Source organism: Anopheles funestus, chromosome 3RL (genome assembly GCF_943734845.2).
Source record: "Anopheles funestus chromosome 3RL, idAnoFuneDA-416_04, whole genome shotgun sequence".
NCBI classification, from domain to species: Eukaryota; Metazoa; Arthropoda; class Insecta; order Diptera; family Culicidae; genus Anopheles; species Anopheles funestus.
In genome coordinates, this window is record NC_064599.1 from 48,403,444 (window position 1) to 48,429,062 (window position 25,619).

Genomic DNA, 25,619 nt, shown 5'->3' on the forward strand with positions numbered 1-25,619 from the left:
GCACCCATTGGTTCAAATTTTGCCGTGTAATTTATTACATCCCTGTGACAGGCACGTACACCAAATGTCACCTCTATATTTACTGATGCCAACTATCCGAACAGTATATCACACACGAACTCAGTTACGCAGCGATTCTCTAATTAAGTGAAGTTTTCTGAAAAGTTTTTAGCCATTCACAAAACCCTTTGTTAGCAAAGAAGCTAAGTTACAATAATATATAAATTATTAACTGTTAATTAAATTATCAAATATTTCAATTCCTTTTACATTGTATTCCATCTCTTTTCTTCAAAACTATTAACCTGCTTTATTTTAAAGCTCTCTAATACTTAAGCCCTTACTCTGTTTCATATATGTTTCCTTTTTCTACTTCTTCGCGTAACGATCAGCTAAGTCGTTTGTCTACCAAAAATAGCTTAGTAAACTTATTAAAATATCACCGTGCCAGGATATCCGCAATCCAGCCAGCCTAGGTCAGTACTTGAAGAACGATGCGGGTAAAAGTTTGATGCCAGTTCTCTCGTGTGGAATACTGACGACTAATCAGCAATACATCAGCTTGTTTGATCGGCGATAAATGACATTGTCATTTGATCGTCGATAAATACTGCCAAAAAATTAGGTTTACTATTTACATACAGCACTTCAAAATGTATTCCAACGATGCAATTCTTCTCCAAACTACTACCCACAATTGGAACTTTCATTATACATTTCATACAGATTCATGATACAGTTAAACCAAATGTTTGCACATATTTTGCACAAACCAATACAGCGAACTGCCAACCACCGGAGCATACCAGCTAGAGCATGTGAATAAATATTTATGAAGCGCGCATTACTACTTTGCTTCGCGCCAAAGTTGTCGGTGATGCGCCTCTATCCGTAGCAGGGTAAAAGTCGAAAGACGAATGGCAGGTACTCCGAGTGCAGCCGATGGCCGCGCCACTCGAAAGAAAAGCGTCCCGGAAAAGGGTGTTTATAAATATGGGCACACAAGTTCGAGGTCATTTTAATAGTGACCTTTGCTGCATGTGAGTGTCAGTCGTTTTTCTCTCCTGAGAGCATGCCTAGGGCCGTAAAAGCCTGACCGGACCGTCGTGAATAATGCCAATTGCAGTCAGCGAATGCCGCTGTTCCGTCGCAGCATCACACGCCTTCGAACACCCACGGTTGCATGTATCATTGCATTGCAAAGTTTGTGCTTTTTTCTACACGTTTGCTACAAAGAACCGTATCCCGGGGAATTCACAGGGAAAGTGCGTAGCTGCGGCAGTATGGGAAGTATTTCAGCGCGATAATATTGACTACCCTTTAACACCTGCATTCGTAATTGACCGAAGATGGTACGGTCACTCGCTAATTCCGTATCCGATGATGCGCTGATATCTTGCGCTCGATAAGCCACACCGATCGGTGTGGGGAGTGCCATACAAAACCCATTGGTATCTACAATTGCAACTTCCACGCCTAAAGCCCGAACCCCCCCATGTCCGATCCAAGCTTGTAGGCCGAATGGAATTAGATAGGACAAGTCGTTTATAACTGTTTAATAGCTGTTTCCACACATCCAGAAACTAAACATACGTGTTTGATTACATTTCATCTTAAAAAGCTAGCTCACCAACCAGAGATCAGCGAGATAAGTAAAAAGTGTTTTTTAGAAACCTATCCATAATACATATATACCAGCAAGTAGCAACACCGAGACCATAATTAACTTTGTAGATAATTATTAAACAATAATTTGATTTAATTAATTGATACAGAAAAACCCCGTCATGATATGCCTTTTTTGAGGATTAAGAACATTTGAGTTCCTACTTTTTGTTTGCATATCATTGCCAAAGACGAAACGTGGAAGATGCTTGACGTGACATGGAATGTTGAGAAATTGTTCACCTCATTTCAACCACAAAACATCCTGTTAGTGAACTTGTGCCGTTGGTCAAATTGATAACTGAGAACAATAATCTCAAAAAAGCAGCTAACGATACTCTTCCAAAGGATTCATTCACAGAAGACCTCGTATAATTACAGATCATTACTGCCAAGGCACAAGTTAGATGGGATTTGGTACGGTATTATTCTTTTATTCTATATAGTTTCTTTCTATAGTTTCTTTATAGTTGCTCCACAATATTAATTCAAATTAAGCAAAATCATCTTCTACTCTTCACGGAAATACTCTTCACATAGATATTTAGGTGCTGAAAGGATCTAATTCTTCCAGAGGCTAAATAATCCCTCAGGGATTAGGTGTTTATAAAATATATAAAAAAAATTCTAGTGTTCCTCTTTGAACTAGCTCCAGACTTACATAACAAACCATTTAATTCATATCATCAATTTGGTCTACGGTATCTAGAATCGCCCACAAATTCCAGATGAAATCGTTTGACGGACTCTGTGGAAGCGATTCTAAGGTTTGTAGCGATTTCAAGACATGTTCTCCAATAATTCACGCTTCGTATGATAACAAAAATATTTAGAGGTATCTTCAAACGCACAACTATTACTGTCCCGATATCATGTGCAAGTAAAAAATGTACTCTGTATCGGTGATATCGGCATAGGAGATAGCTCTCTGCTTCGCATACGAAAAAGTCAAAAGGCATTGTTCAATAAAAAGGGACAATTTCGCGATATGAAACGGTCACAATAATTCAATTTTCTTTTTAAACCCGATAATGCGGAAAATAATCGTCTCTTTTTATACCGATAGATGTTTGTTGCGTTGACCTGGAAGGGAAGAGCGTATCATAAGATGCGCGGAAATCGCCTTCAGCGGGAAAGGCAATGCTACCGTACCCGCTTGCCCGTTCCTTTATGTATCCCGCGTACAAGCGCTGCACTGCGCACTGGTTCATAAGGTCAACCTACGATCTAGTCATCTCCTGTCAGGAGCTGCACAAGAATGCGGTTCCCGGTTAAAATTCTTCGAGACAGCAATGCCACCGTTACCACCATCATTGGCAGCGCATCTACCGGCCTTACCGTCGTAGCCGCTGAACTTACGCAGCCGCAACCGTATGCTCCAACAAAAGCTAATACCCATATAATGACAAGGACTTAATTTTATTAGCATCGATCATCCGCTGCTGGCGCGGGCAATGCAATGCGCATCTGGTTACAGCCGGGGCCATGCTCTATGATTTGCGTCGCGATTCGGTGGTTCGCATTTGCGCGTTGGAATTGTTTTGAATGCAGGTTATCTTTGCCGCACATACACACGGCTTGGTTGTTCCCCCCTTTATGCCGCTCCAGACCTAATTCTCGCTGGCCGGGTATGTATCGCTACCGAGCTACCACCAACAGCTATATGCACAACACCCGGGAAAGCATTCCAAAACTGATGAATGATTTATTGGCTCTGCGCGGTCGATGCCGGAGAATCGGACCGGCTGGGCTACTGTCGGATTGGGCACGCAAACGTGGAACACACCAGCGTGCCTGAAATATTTCTGTCGACAATCGTATCTTTCGACCTGCGAGGTTTCGCGAGCTTTTTGCGCGATTTTCCAAACACTGTGCGCGATCCCGGGGCCTGCTGGTTTGATGAGGTTGCGTACATCGAGTACATATTGAGTGCATGCCCCGCAAACGGACGAAAGGCTACGATTCCCGGTTTCGATTCCGCATGCACGTTGCAACTTATGAAGGGCATTCCTTGTGATGGATAACTTTCGTTATGATATTAATCTCCACTGCCAGGGAGAGATTAGCGCAGGACGTGCAAAGGGACATAATTAATAGGCTTAATTCTGCGGATCATAGTGCACGACTCGTGTCATTTTTACCGATCTCGCCCATCACACGGCAGAAACAACACACCCGTACCGTGCGCCGGAGAGCGACATATCGGGCGGATGGAAAGATGGTTAAACGGTCGATTGGATGGATGGATGGATGTATGGATGGATGAACTACAAAGCGCCCAACCGTGGCAACTGCAGTTTAACAGAAGCGGACCAAGACACCAAGAGGCCAGAGTGGAACTGCAGGCTTCAGAATGTCGATCTATCTTACCGATCGGTAGCTCAGCCAATCCGCAAATATCCCATGGAGCAAATATTTCATGGGGGCTGTCCACCGATACTGGCACAGCATGCCAGCTAACCAGACCGGCTGCGCTTGTGAATTCTTGCGAACCAGCAGGATGATTGCATTATTAGTGCACTTCGGTGCAGTTTCTTTCTCCGTACGGCTTTTTTTTATTTATTTGCTTTTTTTTGCATGCTTGCTTACCTTTTCACCGAGCGGCGGTTTATTTTATTTTTTTCTTCAATCTTCTTCTTTATTCACTCTCCGCGGCCAGACCGTCTGCCGTGGTAAGGCGCTGAGCGCAAATCGTCATGCCCGGAGCAGGATGGTGTCGGCAAAAAAAGTGAATGATTGGCATATCGATCAATTTCTGATTTTAATGCACTTTAATGGGTTCATCTCGAGCTGTACCCAGAAGTAAGCGCATATTTTGTTAACACAACGTAAGAGCATTACCGTTTAGAAAGTGCCATTTACCGTGGTGGTGTTATGTTTCCGTTTTGTTCATGTTTTAGATGATTTAGGTATGGATATCATCTAATTGTTGGAATATTACGATCAGACGCGATAAGTGTGGTAATCACTAATCACTCAATTTATGATTCGTTTTCCACACACACCCACCAAAGATTTTAATTTCAAAATTTCAAAAACAAAAAAAATATTTTAAATTCAAAAAACTGGCAGGGTAGTCCTGAAAAATATTCTTCTACGTTCGGTTAGTTAAGGTTCAACAAAGCGACAAATTTGGTTTATTTTTCATGTGACTACACGGCCACCTGCTAATTTGCCAACCTATCAGTAGTCAATAAATACTAGTTGTCTATATACTGTGGCACGTCTGGAGACCGGTCCAAGCCTGTTGAATGATCAAGTGAAGAATCCGATCAAAAAAATTTTAGTCAATTTACTGCTTTGAAAATATTAAAGTAATTTCGTGACCAGAATGATGGAAGATTTGATCAAAAAGCCAACTGGAACTGGAAAATATTTTTAATAACTTTTTTTACACCTGAGTACAAATTTCCGACTAACAGGCGTAAGGTGGCGCGTAAGGGGTCAGTTTTGGTCAGATTGTTGGTCATAAATATAGGGTTTTTTGCAGTATTTGCAAAATTATGACTAGTAATGATAATTAGGTCATAATGATGATAAGTATGGAAACTGTTACACATACCAAACGGTTACTATTTATATTATTAATTAACAATACTTAATTATACAATTACCGACCGGCCGGTGGTGTATGTGATAGGGGCGGCATCGTGGTGTACGTGACAAACGGGACGGGTTCCACACGACAGGATCGGGTTTCAAATCCGGCTACGTTGTAAAAATAAGTCTAGTAAGCCTGAAATGGGTCGGTAAGACCCTAGAGGCCGTTGAGACTTTAGAAGGAAGACATTACAGAATGATGAAAAAAGAAAATTGATGAAAATTCTAATCATTATGAAGGCGACAACACTTCTTAGTTGAGTTGTGCATAATATCTTTACTAGTTTTCGAAAATGTTTATTAATCTGTCTACTGATAGACTTCATAAAAAAACTAATCAATATACAATTATTCATGATGTCATTACGACTACATCTATAAAGGACCCGCAAAAACCTGAATCCTTTCAATTATTCTTCAACTAAAGTGGAGCAAAAGAACTTTGTTGCCGCCCTGTAAGCAACACTGAAAATTGTATGGTTTATTTGAACCATTGAAATCAATTGAATTTCTACTAGTCTATGACTGCGGATAACCGTTAACTCGTTAGTACTTCCCATTCAGTCTTAGTCTTCGACCCAGTGAAGGATATACACCCGCTGGTATCCTACACGAGAAAACAATCGGAGACTTGTGAAAAGCTTAGGTTATACAACTAGTTGCGATTCTATACAACAGTGAACTCGGACCCCTGGCGAAACATTTTCGGATTTAATGTAAATAGTTTTCAAAAGTTCCAACTTACTTATGCGTTGCAAGCGCGCTGTGATTTATTGCACTCCTTATTAATCGATCTTCTTGGCCATTTCGATAGGGCAATGAATTTGCAGTATAAACTTTCATCAACCTCTTTCTGTGAAAATACAATACAAGCGTCTTATCGATTGCCCGCCCAGTCATGAGAGTATTAAACATATAAGATCCAAATAACTAATTTGAAATAGGTTAACACGATCTACCAAAACAAAATGAGCCAAATTCGATGGGCATAAGTTGTATGAATGTTACAACAAATACTAAATATTCATTATTTCTTTTGAAAGACTGATTATTTAGTCTAAACTTTAAATGGACTGTTAAGGTGAGTAACATAAGGAAAAATATATTTCCTTTTCAAAGATTCGTTTGGCAATGCAATTGATGTTCTGCATAAATCGAATGAATCTTGTTTAATGTATGTTGGCATCAACCATAAATGAAATGAATGAGCCTGTAAAAACTAGACTATTTTAAAAACACATTAATATTATGTGTAATAATCATCTAAACTGCGTTAATGCTAAAATGGAATGTAAAATTGTAGAACCACAACCGTCTAAATATTTATGATGCAATACTTACAAATGCATTCGTAGATATAGTTATGTTTGCTTAGCTTATCAATACCCTGTTGCTCTTTTAGTTTGCCATATTATTCTTTCAAGGATACCGATCATGTTTCAGCTTATTAGCTGCTGGAGCGGATGCCGGTGCAAGCGTGAACACCTCATAATCGATGATGGAAAAGTTATAATCGCCAAACAAATGTCCAAACGTTGCGTTAGGCCCATCATATGAATGCGGAAAGTTGGAGTACGATTCCATGTTCGAGATGCAATTGTTTGAAATCAGCAAATCAGCTCCGGCTCCGAATATGGGACCACAACTGAAATGGTAAACAATATTACACATTGCAATTGAGGTGAAATCTAGCAATTTTTTAACTCACTCCGGATGATAACAAATCGCGTACGGTTTCTTCACTATATCGAACTTCGTCGGTTGTTCGTTGTTGTAATTTAATGCGAACAGGAACGCCTTTTCCGAATGCAAATATCCACCTTTACGATTCGTTTTTGCAAACGCTACATCCGTGAATCCACCGCTGATTGCGCCACTAGAACTCTAGATATGAAACATAAACAACATTATAGATTTTGCGGACTATCGATCTAAGCGATCATACACCTACCAATGCAATAATGAATAATGGCGCTACACCGTCACAATGCCGATGAAAGGCTGATGCGGCAAAACCATTCGTTGAAGCCCGGTAAACCATTCGCCAGGTTTGCTTTGCGGCCCCGAACCAACCGTTTAGAGTTCCTTGAAAATGGATTTTATCGTTTTTCAGTATGGCTGAACCGTGAAACAGATTCAACATCAAACGGGGCTGCAATCGTTTGTCATTTTCAGTCAGCGGTCCTGCCGGTACCGGTGCTGCAGAAGCAGCCGCTGTGGGTAGCTTGTTGGAATGCAGTGCAGCTCTACGATATCTCTCGAGCGAAAGCTCTATTGGGACGGCTCCGGTAGGCTCGACTTCTTCAGCAAATACTTGGCTGTCGATGAGAAATAACCGTACATGCGAGATTACCGGTGCCAGATACTGACAAACACGCTGCCGTTCTTCCTCGGTCCAGTGAGCTGTTGGCTGAGTAACTCCTGCTTGGTTCTTCGCCCATGCCAACACACAACGCCAAACGTCCTCTTCTTCTAGTCCCAGCTGTAAAGGAAAGGTGCATTAATACGGTGTTCGATCAGGATGCACGATGACCACTCACATTGTCGTAGGAAATTACTTGTATAAGGCCTTCCTTCGTAAGATGTAGGAATGCATTAGTTTTCACACACTCCGATGCGTTTTCGGCTATATATGTGATGCATTTCTCTAGGAAAGATGCAGCACATTTGGCACCTGGAATAAATATTACAAGGACACATGGTACCACATGGCATGATTATCATCGTGCAGGTAAAATGTTTTTCTAACACTACACAGCACAACACAACACACGGTGAGGTTCGTTTCGTAGATGCAAGTGCGCCTCTACAAGCGTTTTATTCGTCTTCAATCCAGTTGTATCCTGACGTTTTATCAAATACTCGCTTCAGTGATCTTGGCCCATCCGACAGCTTAAATTAAAGGTTATTTACTTCCAAACACAACTCAATTCTACACAACACCGGCTAGTTTTGCACGTTCTGGATGAGTGTTATGTTGTCTCCTTTCAGCATGATACGCCCAAGTTGACGCCGAGTCTGTTTCTTTATATTAAATTCTTCCGCCTCGTCCAACACCAGATTCATATACTCATCGAAACCGACTGAAATAAACGATTTAGAAACGTGTTTACTATTGTGTCTCTGTGTTGACAAAACTCAAACAAGGTTATGGTGCCCAGAGCGCCATCCCGGCTTTCGCGCTTACCAATGTGTCCTTCTATTCGCAGATGCGTATTTTCGTACAGCCACACTTGCACGCGGGATCGGTTCTGTAGGTAACGGAAGATAAGGTTGATGGGTTGAACCATCACCTTCTGCACTTTGGAGCCTTTAAACGACATTTTAGCTATTTTACGAAACTGAGAAAGTGCACCAGTTTGTTTGCCTCGTCTTGGACGCCAAGATGTAAAATGGTATTTTACCAGGTCCTACCATACGGCACTATTTGACAGCTGTTGTCACTAATGTCAAATTCCGATCAAAATGGCGGCCTTATTTCTTTGCCTCGCCTGTTGTTCCACACTTCTCACTTTCTCGAGCAGTTTTCTCACTACCCGGTGAGAAGCGATCTGCCGAATGCCGCGATTTTTCGTTTAATTTACGGATAAGGAGAAATTGGCTCACAATAAATCATCCATGTCAAGACCTAAAACTTACCCAGCGAGTGAATACAAATGCTAATTTGCCAAATAAATTAAAGGTGAGTTGTGGGTAATTTAAACAGATTTCTCTCACTGGGTATTTCGTTATTCGAGCAGTTATGTCTCACCATTCGACTTGCTCCTCCGGCGGTTCAGAGGAGTGTGATCTCGTTTTGAATATTTTGAAATACAATACAAGATCATAACCACTGGCGGGTTTAACGGTAAGGGGCCGTACTCGCAAAAGTTTAAAATCAGAACGATTTACTCAATCCAAGTGTATCACAGGGGCCCGGTTTGCGTTCCCGCTTAAAACCCCAAAAGTGTAAGTCCTCCACCGATTGTAACCGATGATTTATTATACATTTTTACGATCGATAAACTGATCATGCACTCCAGAAATTCATCCTCTATATGACCATTTCATGAAACGTAAAATTACTTCCCCTAAAAGGATGTTAAACCCACAAACGATTGATTTAATTGAACGATACCAAAGCGCGCGTTTTTACTTGCATAATTTGCGTTATTCTGCTAAAGAGCAGTGTGCAAATCCTCTTCAATCTAATCCAGTTTTTACAACCACCACCCCAAGTCAGTACCGTGGGCTATCCCACAATGCAATTTAAATTTTTCTTCTTCTTCTTGTCTGGCCTGCTCACAGTCGAGCACGTCGTGTAGACATGACCTGGTCGCCAATCCGTTTCCAGGAAACTCGGGCCAGGGCTGCTGTCCTCCATCCACGGCGGCATCCGATTAAATTTTTACATTTCGCAATTGCTCACTACAAGCAGAATTCTTCTGAACTGATCACGGTAGTGTTTACACGTATGGCAGACTTTCAGAGCGTCCCTTGAATGCGACATAGCAAAAAAGTCATGAGTACTGGCACTATGAATGTTGTGTACGGACCTCAACCTTCGTGACATGATTGGAACGGTTCTACAATGTTTGATGGACCACTTCCATGCGGCTTCTACGGAGTTATAAAACTCTTCCAATAGTTTCCCCAATTGGCGTTAGCCACAAGGAAATAACGCAAATCTTGTTCTTCCAGCATTTGAACATGTCGTTTCGTTATAAGCTCATGGTATATCATGACAATTTATAAACTTACCACAGGCCTTTTCCTTAATTTCCATTACTGCAGTTAAAAAAGTGCACGCATTCGCAACAGACATGGTTTTGCTGACGTGATCTTCACAGGCTATCTTCAGCTCTTCGACGCCCATGTCCTGTGCCAACGTCATCATTTCAAACACCTTCGAGTCCTGCAGCATTATCTAAAGAAGAAAAACAAATGGAACATTAGCATTTCGGGTTCTCATTGCACTCGGTGATCAGAAGATCCACAAGGATGAAGATTCTCCTTACTTTCGCGGTATAAACATAGAGGATAAACTGACGAAAGATGTCTGGCTCGATGTGTGGCAGGCGGATAGGCGTAGGCGTGCCGGGAGCAGACGTGGACACATTGCAACCAGGAATGCGACAGATCTCGCCTCGTTTTGTATTTTGAAATGATTTACACCTGCGATAATGGAGAAGGACAAAGGTGCCATTACTTCCTGGTGATCGTTTCCTTCACTTCAGGATTGCATTCGTACCGTGCCATCAGGATGATACGATGTGCATAGACACGCTCTTCGCCGGAACCGAGCACAAATACTATGTCCGCCGTGTCTTGATCTTCCGACAGTTTTTGAAGATCATCAAGAAGTTGGGGCAAGCCAGCCAGTACCTTGTCGCAGATAACGGACTGTGCTCGACTTCCCATCGTCTCGGAATCGCTATGATAACTAATTTCGTATTTCATTCAAAATGCTTTAAGCGACGTATTATTCCGCCGATCAGGGAGAACCAAATGACGATCGCGAATAGAAGTGCTGCACTGCAGAATTCCAATCGATACGCGAGTGAACTAAACTTATGCTGTATCTGAGCGTGTTCGTAACTTTTCTTCCGCACAATTTTGGATACAAAATGTAAACAAACAACTCTCCTACGCTGAAGCGCTTTCACGCACGCACACCGTTGCAACGGAATATAAACGCTTGTATTGGTGGTATCGCGATCCGTTTCTCTAACACCATCCCATTCGCCTTTCGGAAGCGATCGCAACCCCTAAATATGATTGCTTTTCAAAACCACAATTTTACCTCACTCCAAGCACAATCCTTTGCGCACAAATCTTCTGTTTGTTGAGATTAATGTAAAAAGCATGCAATCGATGCAGATGCCGCGCTAATTGTGAGTAAAAAATTATGTTTACACGCAAAGACTTGAACGCACAGCACAGCACAAGCTGCACACACCTCCAATGTTGATGCGTATCCGAATGTTGCACTATGGGGTTTGTAGCCGGTAAAATGAAGGGCTTCTTTTTCTTAACATGAGATGATTCTTTCATGCTTCTGCCCGTTCCCGTTCTCGACAGGTTCTCTTTACCTGTGCGTTTTTCTTTCTTATTTTATGTTTTGGCTCAGCATGCACTATAGGCCAATCTGGGGCTCAGGTTGGACACGCGCAATATTTTCATTTTTCATAGCTATGCCGTCTGAGCAGCATCACAAAAAGTGAATATCCGAAACGCTAGTTAATGTTAATGTATCATTTTATTAAAATCGTCATCTGGCATCTGATGATCAGATGTTTAGTTCATTTCTTGCATTTAAATCCATGATCTAATTATGTTGTTCTTCTCGAGAAACAGATGGAATCTACTAAGTGTTACATACATTACAAAAATGGTTGCGTGTAGTACTCATGCCAACTGTGAGTTGATATTAAATGTAAATCAAAATTACTTTGGTTCTTACAAAGGTTGGTATCACAAAGGTTTGTTGATCAATCAAAATCAGATGAGTATGTACAATCATTGATACAAGCTTTCCGCATTCTGTGATTGAGAATCTTTTATAATATTACAAATAAAAATTACAAGCATCAGGTCGGCTACATTACACTAACCGTTACATTACACTTACATTACTTACTTATCTGTTATCACCTTCAACAAATACATCTTTTTTAATATTTGATCCATTTTATCACCAATTCCATCCGTACCCATGCCCCATACCAGTGGTTGGCAAGATACGGTTCACAAGCCACATGCACATTAATTATAGCTCTTCGTTGAAGGTATTCAGTATATCACTATCCTTGTTTAAATTTTGCCTAAAATTGTTACTTCAAAATAGTCGAATAAATAATACAAAAGGTTGAATTTTTTTCCGAAAACAATAAAAATTTCGAATCCTTCGAAACCAGATACGATCGGCTGGCTCGGTTACCGGGAATTGCTCCATACTTTAAATTTATTAATTAAATATAAGTGTTTAAATAGGGTAAGTGTGCCAGTTTTCGGCAGGTTAGTGCAGCTGTTTTGCAAAAAACGAAAAAACTCCTATTATTTGCAATATTTGTGATTGAAAGTGATGTTATTTCGGTTGATAAACTTTCGTAGTATCTTTCTGCATTTTCATTTTCGTGATTCTAATGCGTTTTATGTGCAATATTTATGAAAATGTAAACATTGGTTTTGTTCCTGTTTTCGGCAGCAATGTTCCTATTTTCGGCAGGCTGTGTTCCTATTTTCGGCAGCATAATTAAGGGCCGTTAAACGTTTTAAACGATTGAAATGATTAGAAAATTGAATTTTAAACACTTTTCCACTCTTATTTTGCTAATTTTGTGGCCGCAAAGTGGTTAAAAATGTAATTTTATGCAGCCCGTTTCGACAATTTTGCTGTCAGATTTTGCAATTTTCATGCTTAATCTAGTAGACCACGCTGTCATTGCATACAAAATCACACAGTTTTGTGCTGTCAAACATCATCTTTCGGCATGTACCCATTTTCGGCAGCCTTTAAAGTAAAAAATAAATTATTTATCGAATTTTTAAAATTTTGTAAAAAATAGCATAAATTTTAGAATTATTTTATCATTCAGAAAAGTGCTTCATTCATTTTTTTTATGCAGTGTTTTCTTATTTCCAGTACCTGCCGAGTTATCGACTGACAGCAAATTGGACGAAAATTTGTTAACACTTTATGAAAATTGCGATATCTCGGTAAATATTGGGCTAAATGCAGCGAAACTTCGTATTTGGAGAATATCTATTGGTATTTACGTTTTAAAATAGTGTTTGACCGCATTCTATAACGCATTTGTGTATAATTTAGCTTTTATTACACACCTGCCGAAAATAGGTACACTGAAAAAGCTTGAAAAATCCAACAGTTCACAATTGTTTCATTGTTTTTTTTTATTAAATATTCTAAATAAAAGAAACTTTCTGCCGTTTTTGCATAACTTTATTTGAATATAGTGTAAGCATAATTGAAAATATTAAAAGAAATTATTGATTTGGTGGACATTTTCGATTATATATAAAAACTATGAAGCGGAATTTTCAACAACAAAAAATGTAGGCCCCCAGTTTTCTGCTTTGGCTCCTCAAAGCTCATTCAACGCGTATTTTAGACATTGGGCTCTTTCAGCCAAGCAGTTTCAGACTACTGCCCCATACTGATGACTACCTTTCAGTAGATTGAGACGCATTTTTTTTATACAAACACGATAAAACTATCGAAGCTAATACGCCATCAACAGTGATACCAAGTACGCCAGTCATTCAAATTTACCGAATTAAAATTTCATAACAATTCCTTTTTATCGGCTGCATTGTACATTAATTTGTACAATTTATTTTGTCCCACGGCTAAACATGACGAAAAGTTTGAAAACCACCAACCAAGAGAAGGACTGAGGTCAGGTAGAACACGAATAAAGTTTTCCAAATACTTCATCTTTGATTACGCTTCGGTATCGCTAAGTGCCGTGAAGATGTTCTCGAATGACGCAAATTGTGCACAACTCAACGCTATTCCTTAAATATTTTGTAATTTGGAAACTGAATGTCATCACATTGAGGTATTGTCATTAAACAATTTTTGTTTCGCAAAGTCAAATTATTACCTTATTTATCATTTCTATACTGTAAACAGCATCATCAATTTCTATCCAAAAGGAGATACCCATATTTACTATCCTTCTTCGTCGGTTAAATAGATCCAATCATGCCTCACTTGAACGAAAATGAAACCATTTTCCTGCACCAGTCTCCGGTAGGCATTGTTACTATGAAAACATCATTTCCGTTTCGAGTATATACGAGGGAAATGTTTTCACAATGGCAGCCTCTGCTACCGGCCTTGCGGAAGCATTTTGGGATTGATTGGTATCAATTCTTTGAATCAACAAAACATATCAACCGCTACGTTTCGCGCGTGGTACAATAACTTCATGCGTTTGAATTGGTCAAAACCCACCTCTAGACGTGGCACGGAAAAGATTCACCAGAAGCAGAAATGAAATAGGTTTTTGTGGAATGTTTACCTACCTCCAGTCGTGTGCTTGTATGAAATTAAGTTACCCCAAAGTCTTCAATACCCCTAACGGTGGGTTATTGAGATCATCTTTAGTGTTAGAGGATAACAGGAAGGCTAAATTAATTTCGATTTCTCAATGGTTCTTAATTTTAGTGGATGGAAATTACTTCCCTGTAGCTGACAGTTGAGGACATTGCGGATATCAATGTGTAAGGGCATGTGTTTCAGTGTTTCATTCAGGATCACCACCAATTTTTAAATGTTGTTATTTTAATTATCAAGTCCTTTGCGGAAGTTGCATAGTTTTTAACATGAGTTGTTGCATTATGATACTCAATGTAATGAAAATGTCCGAAGTACTATTTAAAATAACCATCAATATGCTCTTGTTTTGTATCTAAATCTGATATAAACCCTACAAGTCTTCCTGAATGGTTGCACGAAGCACGAAAGAAAAAGCACGTGGTTATCTTCTGTTTGTCCAACGCAAACACTTCAGCGAGGGATGATTTATTTTTCAACTGCTATTTTCACAGCACTTATCACGCCTTTCTGTTTGCCCTATTGCTATTCGAATGCATATTTCCTCTCCATTTGGAACGAAGATGAAATCACTGCCATGGCAAAACCCTATCGACTCAATCCCTAGCATCGCGTTTTAGGACTCCCTTTACACACAACCACTCTGCCCGGGGAAGGAATTTTCCTACACGAGGGGCCGATGTGTTTGTTAACCGAAGGACAAAATGGAAACTAGTGATGGTGATGGTGTTTGGCCCGTCTGCGTGCTACGTGCCATGTAGCGCCAGCTAGAGTGGTTGATGGTGTTTTTTCTACCACCAAAAGTAAAAATCCATTTAAATTTGTAATCTCTTCCGCTTCGGTTTTGCGTCCCCGCCCCCTCATCCGTTGTAACAGCAGTCAATGGCCCACCGCCGGGACACGGTAAAGCATTGACAGTGACGCGTCGGTGTCAATGTCGTAGGATTTAATAATAAAACAAGAAATAAATTGTATGCAAAACAGATTCCACGGCACGCCAGCTGACTCCAGTCAAAATAGTTACCGCGGTTGCCATCATCGCTTCGGCCATTGATTGTGTACGGGTACGGTAGCAGCATTTTTTGCCTTATGCTTTATTGAAAGTAAGCAGCCCCGTACTCGAGGGCTTTCCCTTTACACGGATACAGTAAATGAAAAACGGGAAGCTTCTGGAGAAAATACAACATAAACATCATCTCATAACAGTCAATTTCACTTTACTTTAACGAGCAGCCCAAACAAACTGGATGGATTATATGTGCTTATGGGAGGAACTGCAGTACAGAGGACAGAGGTAGACACGATAATTGAGTTTCGGAGACATTTCTGCAAGTGGTTTGGAAGATCGATAGGGCGTTTGTTTGTCTTTTACCAATACCCTCCTTCGCTTTAATACTTTGCGATAGGTAAAAAACGTCCTTCATGTTTTAATGATAAATTTAAATGTTGTGAATAACTTTTAGGATTCAATTTCTTATCATGTTTCTTCTCTATAAAACCGCTTTTATTACACTATCGCCCACTGGGTGCAAAAAAAAATCTTTCTTAGCTTTCGATTATATTTATGCATACCTGCCATCATGACCACAAACAGGTGTCGAATCGACTCGGAATTGTTCATCACATCATGACATCACACTACCATGACTTTCGTTTTGTCTTCTTCATCGCTTTGTAATAATTTTACACAACTTCCACGCATACATAATGAGTGATGTAAGAGATTTTTGGTTTTATTCCTTATGCACTAAGCTTAATCTTTACAATACCAACAGTTAACTTATTACGGAAAACAGCGACTAAATCCTACTGGTTAGCAGCGCATTATGGCGTACAGGGGGAGACCATTTCTAGCTCACATCCGGTTTGATTGCGTTCGATCGAAACCCGTACACCGTTCGCTGCAGCCGTAAGCTGGTAATGTTGAACAGCTTCAGCCGGATGTAGAAGTTTTTCGGATTGAAATCCAGGACCACCTCGTGGAAGTATGTTAGCACCTGGGGAAGATAAACAAAACATTCGGATTAGTGATCGTTAAAAGCGTCGGCCTACACAGTATAATTTAAAAGCTTAAGCAATAATTTTACACACAACGAAATATTAATCTTTCAAAACATTCGCACGAAACCTCAAGGTCTTGCTCACGAAAATGGTGCATTGTTTGCCGAGAGAGCCGATCAAACATATTTTCATATCATTCACATTCACTGTACGGCTGCTCATAAATTTGATCTAATTAGTTTGTACTCCAGTTTGCTCCAGTTGTGGGACAATTCGAACGACAGAAACTCCCGCTCAAATGGTCCAATTAAAATCACGATCCAAATCACAACTCGATCGCCTTGGTGCCCGACACTACGACTCTGTCTCGTTCCGTTTTTTTTTTGTACTATTCCTTCCTTCACTCTTTCTATTGCTGACCCCGGGGGCTAAGGTCAATGTGCAACCGTTACAACAACCTCGCGATCCGTTCGCGGTACAGCTCGTGGCGGTGTGGAGGCAGCGTAGCTAAACAATTTCATAGTGCGGCAGTAGTAGTCGCCGCTTCCAAAATGGAAGGCCGCTGTACTATGTCCCTTTTTTTTGCTTTTTCGTTTTTGTGTTATTGCTGGGTTTTCACTTTCGCTTGCCTACCTATTTGACAGTGTTTGAAATAGAAATGACGCACCGTTCGTTATTCGCACCGCCACGGCATACCTAAGTGGACGAAGTGTGTTCCGACGCCGTCACACGTAAAACTATTTTTGGGAGCGTCACCGAGTGATTACATGACATGCTTCAGAAGAAGGTGGAGATCTGTTTGGCAACAAAACCGTACCCCCGTGGGGGGGCGAGGGACAAAAACGGTCCCAGCACTCGTTCGGCTACTAACCTAAAGTGGCTACACTTCGTACGTCCATCCATCCATCACACTGCACCAAACCAAACGGCGAGGACCCTAAACGTGCTGTAGTGGGTCTTGCGTGAGCAAATCTGTCCACAACCGGTACCGTGTGCAAACATTCGTGGAATGCGAACCACAATGAAATCTCGCTATCTCTAGAGGCCACACTGAAATGCCACTCCACACTCCATTTCTTGCCGGCTACTACCGTACGTTCGCCGACGGTCAGCCACCGGAGCAGTAGGGCATCTCGCGCGGCACATCGCGAGAAGGCCATTAATTTCACTTTTTTATCACCATCATTACGTGTTTGCAAGACGCATTTACCTTAGATGAGTTGAATTGTGTAAACGTAATACTTTCACCGTCCGCCGCAGTAAACTTCTCCACGACGGTAACGTTTTGCGGCTCGACGAACGGGCCAACCGATTTGTGCAGCACCTTCAGGATTTCGTCGCCTGCATCCGGGCGGAAGTTGCGATCCCAGCGCATGCAATCATAGAAGTACAGAAAAATCGGATTGTGGGTTCGATTAGTTTGATGAACGAAAAAAAAAACAAACGCCCAACGCTACAAGCGCATTTCCTTCCAAGCCCGATAGGCCGTTATGTCACCGCCACGGACACTACGACTTCACCATCGTACGGAAATGGCGACACATGCACGCACCTTCCTTGCGATTGCCTAGCCCGTGGCCAATCCAAAAACCTTCCTCATCGTAATCGATTTCATAATCACTCAGCTCGCTTCTGGCCACCTGAAGATAGGCCAGCGTACAGCACGCACCGAGCACTAGCAGCAGCTTATCGCGCATGTTGATATTCACTGATTCGTGTCACTAAAAGCAAATCTCTCATTCACATCGACACACTTCCACAGGCTAGCGTACGGTACAGTACAGTAGTCACGCGTACAACGGATCCAGCCACAAAAATGCTTCCAGCTCGACTGAGATGAACTAGCGTTTCACTTCGCGCGAGATGCTACCGATGGCACTCACGACGTGCGACTGCGGACCTCGGAGTAGTCCCGTCCGGTACAACGTCCACCGTGCACGCGCTATCCTCACAGAGCGCGCACGTAAGCTGCCCCAACCGTCAAACGTGCGCCGTGCCAGTCGGCACTTTTCAGCAACGTCAAATTCCCGCACCAATCGATGCGAGCAGGTTCGTCGCTTTGCCCGCCGGCCAAGTCTTTCGTTTCACGCGCGTGGTTCTCTTTCGCGTAGACGGTGCAAGAGCGCTCTAGCGATCTCCTTCCTACGTGTGGTTTCTGGTATGGTATGGCTAAGATACGAGCCACCAGATGTGATCATGGATCAGCGAAAAGACAAACGCGACCCTTGATCGATCGATCGTTCGCGCTAACGCACTTCATAAAATAGACGGTACACGCACACATGTACAGGTCTGTGGCTGTGCCCCACGCACCACCCGCAACCAAACGGAAAACGACACTATTAAAAACCTCCTAGGACGCACCGTTCGCTTGGTTCGGGTTTGTTTACTGATGCTGACGGCACCGTCTAAATGGAGGGAGAGTCACTTTATTGCCCATCGCGCGCAGACTCGCTGACATTGAGGATGATAATTTGCCTATCGGTTGTTTGAATAGATACGAAAAATATTCAAATTCCGCTGACAAATTCCTGCCACATTAGTCGACGAAACACGACGAGTCTGCAATGTGGCGTACAGGAAGCGAGCATGGGAGTGTTTCTTAATCATGCAGCGACTGCTAATTGGCCAGATTAAAGCTGTAAACAAATTTTAAACGATGCTAAATGCAATTTTAGGAGATATTAATTGATTGACATACAGCGAAACCACATCACAACAATCTGCTTACACACAAACGAGCATATGTTATCGGAAGAAGAGGTCAAATCACCCATTTTCAATTCCGAACACACACGGATGATGTGCCGGATGAAAGAAAATGAAACGAAAAAAAAAACAAATACCTCCTCGATACACACATTCCACAGACTAAGATGATCGCATACACAGAACAGGTTGGTGGGAAACATGTTTTAACATCTGCCTTCCAATGCCTCTAGCTTGCTTCCTTCGTGCGTATTACGATAATAATAAAAAATACACCTGGGAATATGCTGTACCATGGTGATTACACAATCACTAATTCGTTGCGGAAACGTACGAATGAGGTAATGGCAAATTTCACTTTCCATCTGCCGGTATCACACAAATTATACGATCACTGTCCGCGACTAACAGAGCAAGATCGCAAAATTTTGTGCAACGCGATACCGCTGGTTTATCTCTCGACGAATGTGCAGTCAAGGCTGGTGGTGATGCGGATGGGGAAGATGGAAGATAGCAATTTGTTTGTTTTTATATACGGTGATCATACTGCTAGAAACGTGACGGGAAGGCGATCGTAGCGAACCTTTCATATCGCGAAGCCGCGACAAGGGACGCTCAATATGTTGTAGGTCAATTCCCTCCGCAAGGTTACCCTGTGCTGGAACACAATGCCGCTCACGAGACACCGATTCCAGTGGTTGCACCACTGCGGCCTACGTACACATTTGATGTTTACCCACTGGATTGCCAGCGCAAACTGAAATCACCTTCGATCATCCGGCATCCGGTACTCAGTGGCGTGTTGCGGCAATGATTGTGAGACGATACGCAGCTAATGTTTGAATCTAAAGTATTTCTTCTATATTTCTGCAAAAACGATGTGTTCCTACTTAATGCATAGTCCAAGTTGACTATACCCGCCACAAATCAATAAAACATCTTAATGCCGCCGTTCTGTGATACGATTGCAACAGATGGAATTCCGAAACAACAACATAACGGACACACCCAAACATGCGTACGAAAAAGTAAATGCGAATCGGTTATTACGATGTAAACAGTGCCCACGGAACCAATGGCACACAGCCGGTACGGGTGAAGCCTGAACTGCCCTACCGATACGAATCGTTTCTTGTGCATGTTTTCGTCACAATTCGATACCGGTTTTCTCACGCCAAAAACTCATGTTCGATATACGGCCGTAAGCAATGGCTTCTTTTTGTGTTCCTGCGGCTCAGGCATGATGGAATGCTGTCTTTGCTTCAACGAATTCTTTTGTTATCTACCTCAACGGCCAACGTTGCATGCATGCTTCGGTTTCATTGTAGCCGCGAAACATCCAACGAATGATTACATTTTTTTCTTAAATAGTTACTTAAATTTAAATCAACTGCTCCCAATAAAACTCTGACAATCGCGTATGGGAAGAGGGGTTAACGCAAGCACCGGCTCCGGAGATAGCCGTGAAGAAAGTGAGAGAGAAAACCTGTTTTTAATTTAGTTATTATCGGTTACCGGCCTGATAGCATCTGCAGCAACAAACCACACGATGCAAATAACGCCAACTTTTTCCTACCGGACAACGACAGTAGAAATCTGTAGCTCCTCCGACATGTAGCGATCTATTATGTTTTCCCTTCTACTATTATTTTGGTGCCTAATTTTGGGTTGGCCCACTCTGTTTTGAACTATTTTTAAACAAAGAAAAGTACACATTGCAACGTTGTGCGATGACTTTCACTTGTGGGCGTGAGGTTCCTCCACAGCATGACAAAAACGTCATGTACGCATTCATAATTACCATGCCACACATAACAGCGGCTGTATGGAATGTTTGCCGTTCGCATTGCTGTGGCGCACACTATAAAAGGATCTTTAATTAGATCAATGCCAAGTATGTGTCAACCACAGCTCAATCTGTGAGCTGTTTCCAGAGGGAGGTAAGCAGACTTTGTGGCACATACTGAGGGGATAGCGATGTATGATTAATATAAAGACTATGAGACTTAACGGCTGCTGAGCGTTGCATATCTGCATAGTTTGAACACATAGCGGTCACTTAATGAATTACTATAAAAGCTGTACCCATTAAGCCCGTATAAAGTCCGTGTCGTAACACTTTTTACAAAACAGTTTAAGTATTCTACCTTCGCTTGGTGGTTCCATTTTATCCATTAAGTACATTTTACATTTACAAATTGTGTGCACCAGTGCAATGGCATCCTGCATGTACCAGACCATCAAAATCGCATATCATTCAATTACCGTTTTGTCTCATGGCTGGAAATTCATCCAAAATAATTAAATTATTGTCGGCAAATTGATTCATTTTCCATTAAGTGCACGAGCCGAACTTTTGCCGTGCTACATGTGTTCGAGCGCGTTGCATCGACGAGGGTGTGAGCTCTTCTCGGACAGACAGAGTACATCGATTGTGATATAATTTCGTTGCAAAGTTTCAAAATCGTTTAGTTGCTTCATGCGCATATTTATGCTTCACCAGCACCAACACAGATACTGGTAGGAAAGCATCCTGTCGATTACTTCCATCCATAAAATATGGAACTTTAGGCATGTTGTGGTCGGTTACTCGCAAATTTTCTGTTTTTCGTGGTTCTGTTGTCAGTGTATGTAGCAATACTGTGCGAAGCCTCTCGAAGGATAATATAGGCTCTCCGTACCCTACTCAGACTCAATCGACTCGATCTACGGCGTATCTCTCGAAATATCTGAGCTCGGGTATCCCAACCTCTCGGGAAGATGTGTGGTATGGCTAAATTGAGCATAGGGGGACAACCAGCGTCTGTTCTCCATGTCAGGGACGACTGGATGTCCCTTCTGTTCTGGCATCCTACGGGACTTTAAATAACTAGGATGCGTAGGCCCTTCGACGAGACGAGGGGTTGGTGGAGAGGCCGTTCAAGCTTTCGGCTGATCGTAAGGATTTGAGACCAGGAAGAACTAGCGGTGTCATACACCCAGTGTACAAAAAGGGCGAAACACTATGATAACTTCCAAGCCATCACAGTCCTGAATGCTGTCTATAAGATCCTGTCCCGAATGCTCTTCTGCACACTTGCGCACCTTTTCACAGATTTCGTCAAAAGCTACCAAACTAGATTTGTTGGAAGCAAATCGACCACCGACCAAAAATCTTTACTCTACGGCAGATCCTCCAGAAGTGCCGAGAGCACCAGATCCCTACGCACCAGCTGTTCGTTGACTTTAAGGCGGCCTACGATACCATAGATCGGACCGAACTCTGTAAGACCATGCAGCAGTACGGATTCCCAGGGATGCTGGTACGGCTGTTGAATCCTACTGGGGTCGGAGGCAAGGAGCGGACGCTCTTGTTTGCTGTGGACGCTATGGAAGGTGTCATGCGAACCGCGGGCTTGGACATCCGGGGCCCGATTTTCATCCGTTCTCTCCCTGCCGCTCTCGTGCCTCCTACGAGCTTCACAAACTCCTGCGGTTCAGAAGACACACGAAATACACGATATACCGCACACTGATACGTCCGGTAGTCCTCTACGTGTACGAGTCCTGGACTATACGGACGGAGGACGAAAAGGCACGAGCCATTTTCGAACGGCGGGTGCTAAAAAAAGTAATAAAAAATGATTATTCTCGAAGAAAAAACGAAAAAATGGCCAAATTCGGCCGTGTCACCATGTCCTCATTACCCCATTAACGACCCAGGCGCTTTTTTAACGGACGCCGCATGGCAAATTCAAATTTGCGCATAAATTCAAATTTTGTCGTTGTTGTTGGGAAAAAGACAGTTGCAGTTTTAGAACAGTATTCGTTCACCCAATTTAGAACAGTATTCGTGTTGCGTATTGCGCACAATCAGGCGCGATCGTGACGAAGCCATCGTCGATCGTGCTATGAAACATTTCGGAGCAACCGCCATTTTTCCAACAACAACGACGAAATTTAAATTTCTCGAGCAAATTTGAATTTTTAAGGCCGCGTCCGTTAAAAAAGCGCATTTTTTGTTAATTGGGCCACGAGGTACTTGGTTTTCGGATCCGTTTAGGCCGAATTTGGCTAGTTTTTTTCGTTTTTTCATCGAGAATGGCCATTTTTTAAACTATTCGAACGATCCAGCTACCGTGTGCCATCTGCGGGAATTGTTTGATTCTCATTAGCGTCACCTCCAGAGTCGAGCACGTCGCGAAGACATGGCCAGGTCGCCAATCCGACAGGATCGACTACACCTGATCCTGCCAATGAGCTCGCTGACGATCCTACTGGGGCATGGATGCGGCATCCTCATCGCCTGTCCCCGCCCACGTATCCTTCCAGCTTTTTTCTCCGAAATGTGAATACTGCGACCTTTACGTGGCTCACTGCACCATGTGCAGTGGTGGATTTTACACTTGTGGGGCACTAAGTTGACTAAGGCGGGGAAAAAATTGGAAGGCACCCACCTGATGCTGGGTGTCTGCATTACCAGAATGTGAGCTGCTCCACTCACCCCTTCAGAGCGGAACCGCTGCTGTCGCTGACTCGAAATGAGCCGTTACACACAAGACCGACAGAAGCTCTGTGTCCGTTGTGGGGCTGAGGGGCACAAGGCAAAGATTTGCCAGGCCCCGGTGAAGTATGCCATGTGCAGTGGGCCTCACCATATTGGCCACAATCAGTTTGCTCGGTCGGCCTCCTTTTCCACCTAACGCGAGTTGTTGACTCGAAGCCTTTGACGGGGGCGTGGAGCTGCTCATGGTGGAGCAGCTGAACTTGCGTGTGCTGAACCGGGGCAACACACCGATATCCTGCATCTGCGATAGCTGCATCTGAGAATCGATACGTTGTGTTTTCCGTTGGACCAGCGACATAGGCGAGCGTCGATGGATACCAAAACCAGCGACAGCAGCCGCAAAAGCAGTCGCTACACCAACAGCAACAGAGCAGCTCTACCAGAGCAACTCTACCTCGCAGGCTGGTTCCTCACGCTGGCAGAAGGTGGAAGACCACGCAGTTTTCGGTGCCATCGTTCTTGGAGGCGCTACACACAATGAACTTGGTTGCACTGATCGCCGTGAGGGTACGATCGCAGCCATGCCTGCGACGAGACGATGCAGCGGGTCACTCGGTTGCATCACAACCCCTTTTTGGTGGTCTCCCCTCTCGGCCCGCTCCAGACATCTGACCTGTAGGAACGCATTGTAGTAGCTGCAAATCACCGCACCGCCGCTGAGCCCAATGGCGCAATCAGAGCCAGTAAACGGGACATCCTGGAGCGCATTGTATCCGATCTTTTTCCTGAGCTTCCGCCATACGAGTAGCCGGAGCTGCCCAAGGCGGAAACAGACCCAGCAGCAACACTATCTGTTATGGAACTGGTCACAATCGTCTTAATCGCAACGAGGCGCAAAGAGGTCTTTCGTGACTTGTACCAGGACTGTCTCACCGTGCTGTACCTCCGCTGCACTGGAAGAGACAGCGCCTGGTGCTTCTTCTGAAGTAAGGAAAGCCTCCGACCCGTTTGCATGCTCGACGCAAGGTACCCGAGTGCCCCATCTTGAACCGCCTCAATGCCTCCAAGAGCCATCCGCGCCGAGACACTCAACCGTGAATGCCACCCAGCGAGTTGTTGTGGCTGGCCGCAACCGGAGCAAACGTTCCTGCTCGTCGTAGCGTTAGGCGACAAAACCGCGGTCAATCACCAGCGCGCTGCTGACGAAGGGAGCCCCGGCCTATCTTCGACGCACACTTCGGAGCTACTTTGAAGATCGGCAGCTGTACTTTGACACCAGTGAAGGCCCTGTCGTACGGCACGTTGCCACCGGAGTTCCACAGGGGTCAATCACAGGGTCATGTACGACCGAATTGTGGACGTACAGCACCCACCCTGACGTTGAAATCATCCGGCACGCCGACGATCTGCCTCTGTTGATTCCCAGCATCATTGCAAACACCACTGAAGAGGCCGTGGACCGGATTCAGCAATAGATGGAACAACATCAGCATGTGATTGGCCCCAACCGTAGTTATTGTAAGTTCCGAAAAAGTTTACGCTGTATGTGGTTCGTAACATTCCTACACGATTAAACCGTTTCTGTGCGAGAGCCTGCACTGAGTGGACGATTGCTTTAATTGATACACAAATATTAGGGATGAATATATGTAGTAGGGTTTTTACATCTACAACGATTACCTCGAAACAACGATGACGAACAAACAGCCTTCAAATTATAAGTTGTTTAAAATATTTTAACGAAACCATTTATCCAAATGCAGCTGGAAAACAGCAACCGAACATAGATTCATAATGATTTTACCAGATTTTATGCCATATTTACCAGTTCAATGCCTACCTCTCAATTATACGACACGGGAAGCAAATCGAACAAATCATTTTAAGCTAATCAGAGCGAACATAACATAAGCAACAACTGCTAGGATATTCAGCCACCCACAAACGCTCTACTTACAACCACACACTCCAATGTAAGGATATTTATCGACCGCTTGCATAAACTTCCTTCGTAATCCTTATCGAGTTCGTGTACAGTGTGTTATGCCCTCCATAACCTTCGTCTAGCTTCACATTACTCCAGCTATCCGGTGTGGT

The 25,619-nt window shown here is 43.0% G+C and overlaps 3 protein-coding genes across 3 annotated transcripts; all 3 read right to left on the minus strand.

Moving 5' to 3' along the window:
- Nucleotides 1–5,269: 5,269 nt before the first annotated feature.
- On the minus strand, nt 5,270–11,420 carry LOC125772360 (uncharacterized). The gene is made up of 7 exons (XM_049444006.1): nt 10,496–11,420; nt 10,263–10,419; nt 10,006–10,171; nt 7,806–7,939; nt 7,217–7,747; nt 6,974–7,149; nt 5,270–6,910 (listed from the first exon to the last, which is right to left on the minus strand). Exons 1-7 carry the CDS (start codon nt 10,702–10,704, stop codon nt 6,685–6,687), a joined length of 1,599 nt encoding a protein of 532 aa, XP_049299963.1. The 5' UTR covers nt 10,705–11,420; the 3' UTR covers nt 5,270–6,684.
- LOC125769923 (probable small nuclear ribonucleoprotein E) lies at nt 8,046–8,681 on the minus strand. The gene is made up of 2 exons (XM_049438978.1): nt 8,453–8,681; nt 8,046–8,348 (listed from the first exon to the last, which is right to left on the minus strand). The coding sequence occupies exons 1-2, from the start codon at nt 8,586–8,588 to the stop codon at nt 8,212–8,214; spliced, it is 273 nt and encodes a 90-aa protein (XP_049294935.1). The 5' UTR covers nt 8,589–8,681; the 3' UTR covers nt 8,046–8,211.
- Nucleotides 11,421–16,018: 4,598 nt separating the features above from the next.
- Nucleotides 16,019–18,604, minus strand: LOC125769920 (uncharacterized). The gene is made up of 3 exons (XM_049438974.1): nt 17,880–18,604; nt 17,538–17,668; nt 16,019–16,323 (listed from the first exon to the last, which is right to left on the minus strand). The coding sequence occupies exons 1-3, from the start codon at nt 18,022–18,024 to the stop codon at nt 16,177–16,179; spliced, it is 423 nt and encodes a 140-aa protein (XP_049294931.1). The 5' UTR covers nt 18,025–18,604; the 3' UTR covers nt 16,019–16,176.
- Nucleotides 18,605–25,619: the final 7,015 nt, after the last annotated feature.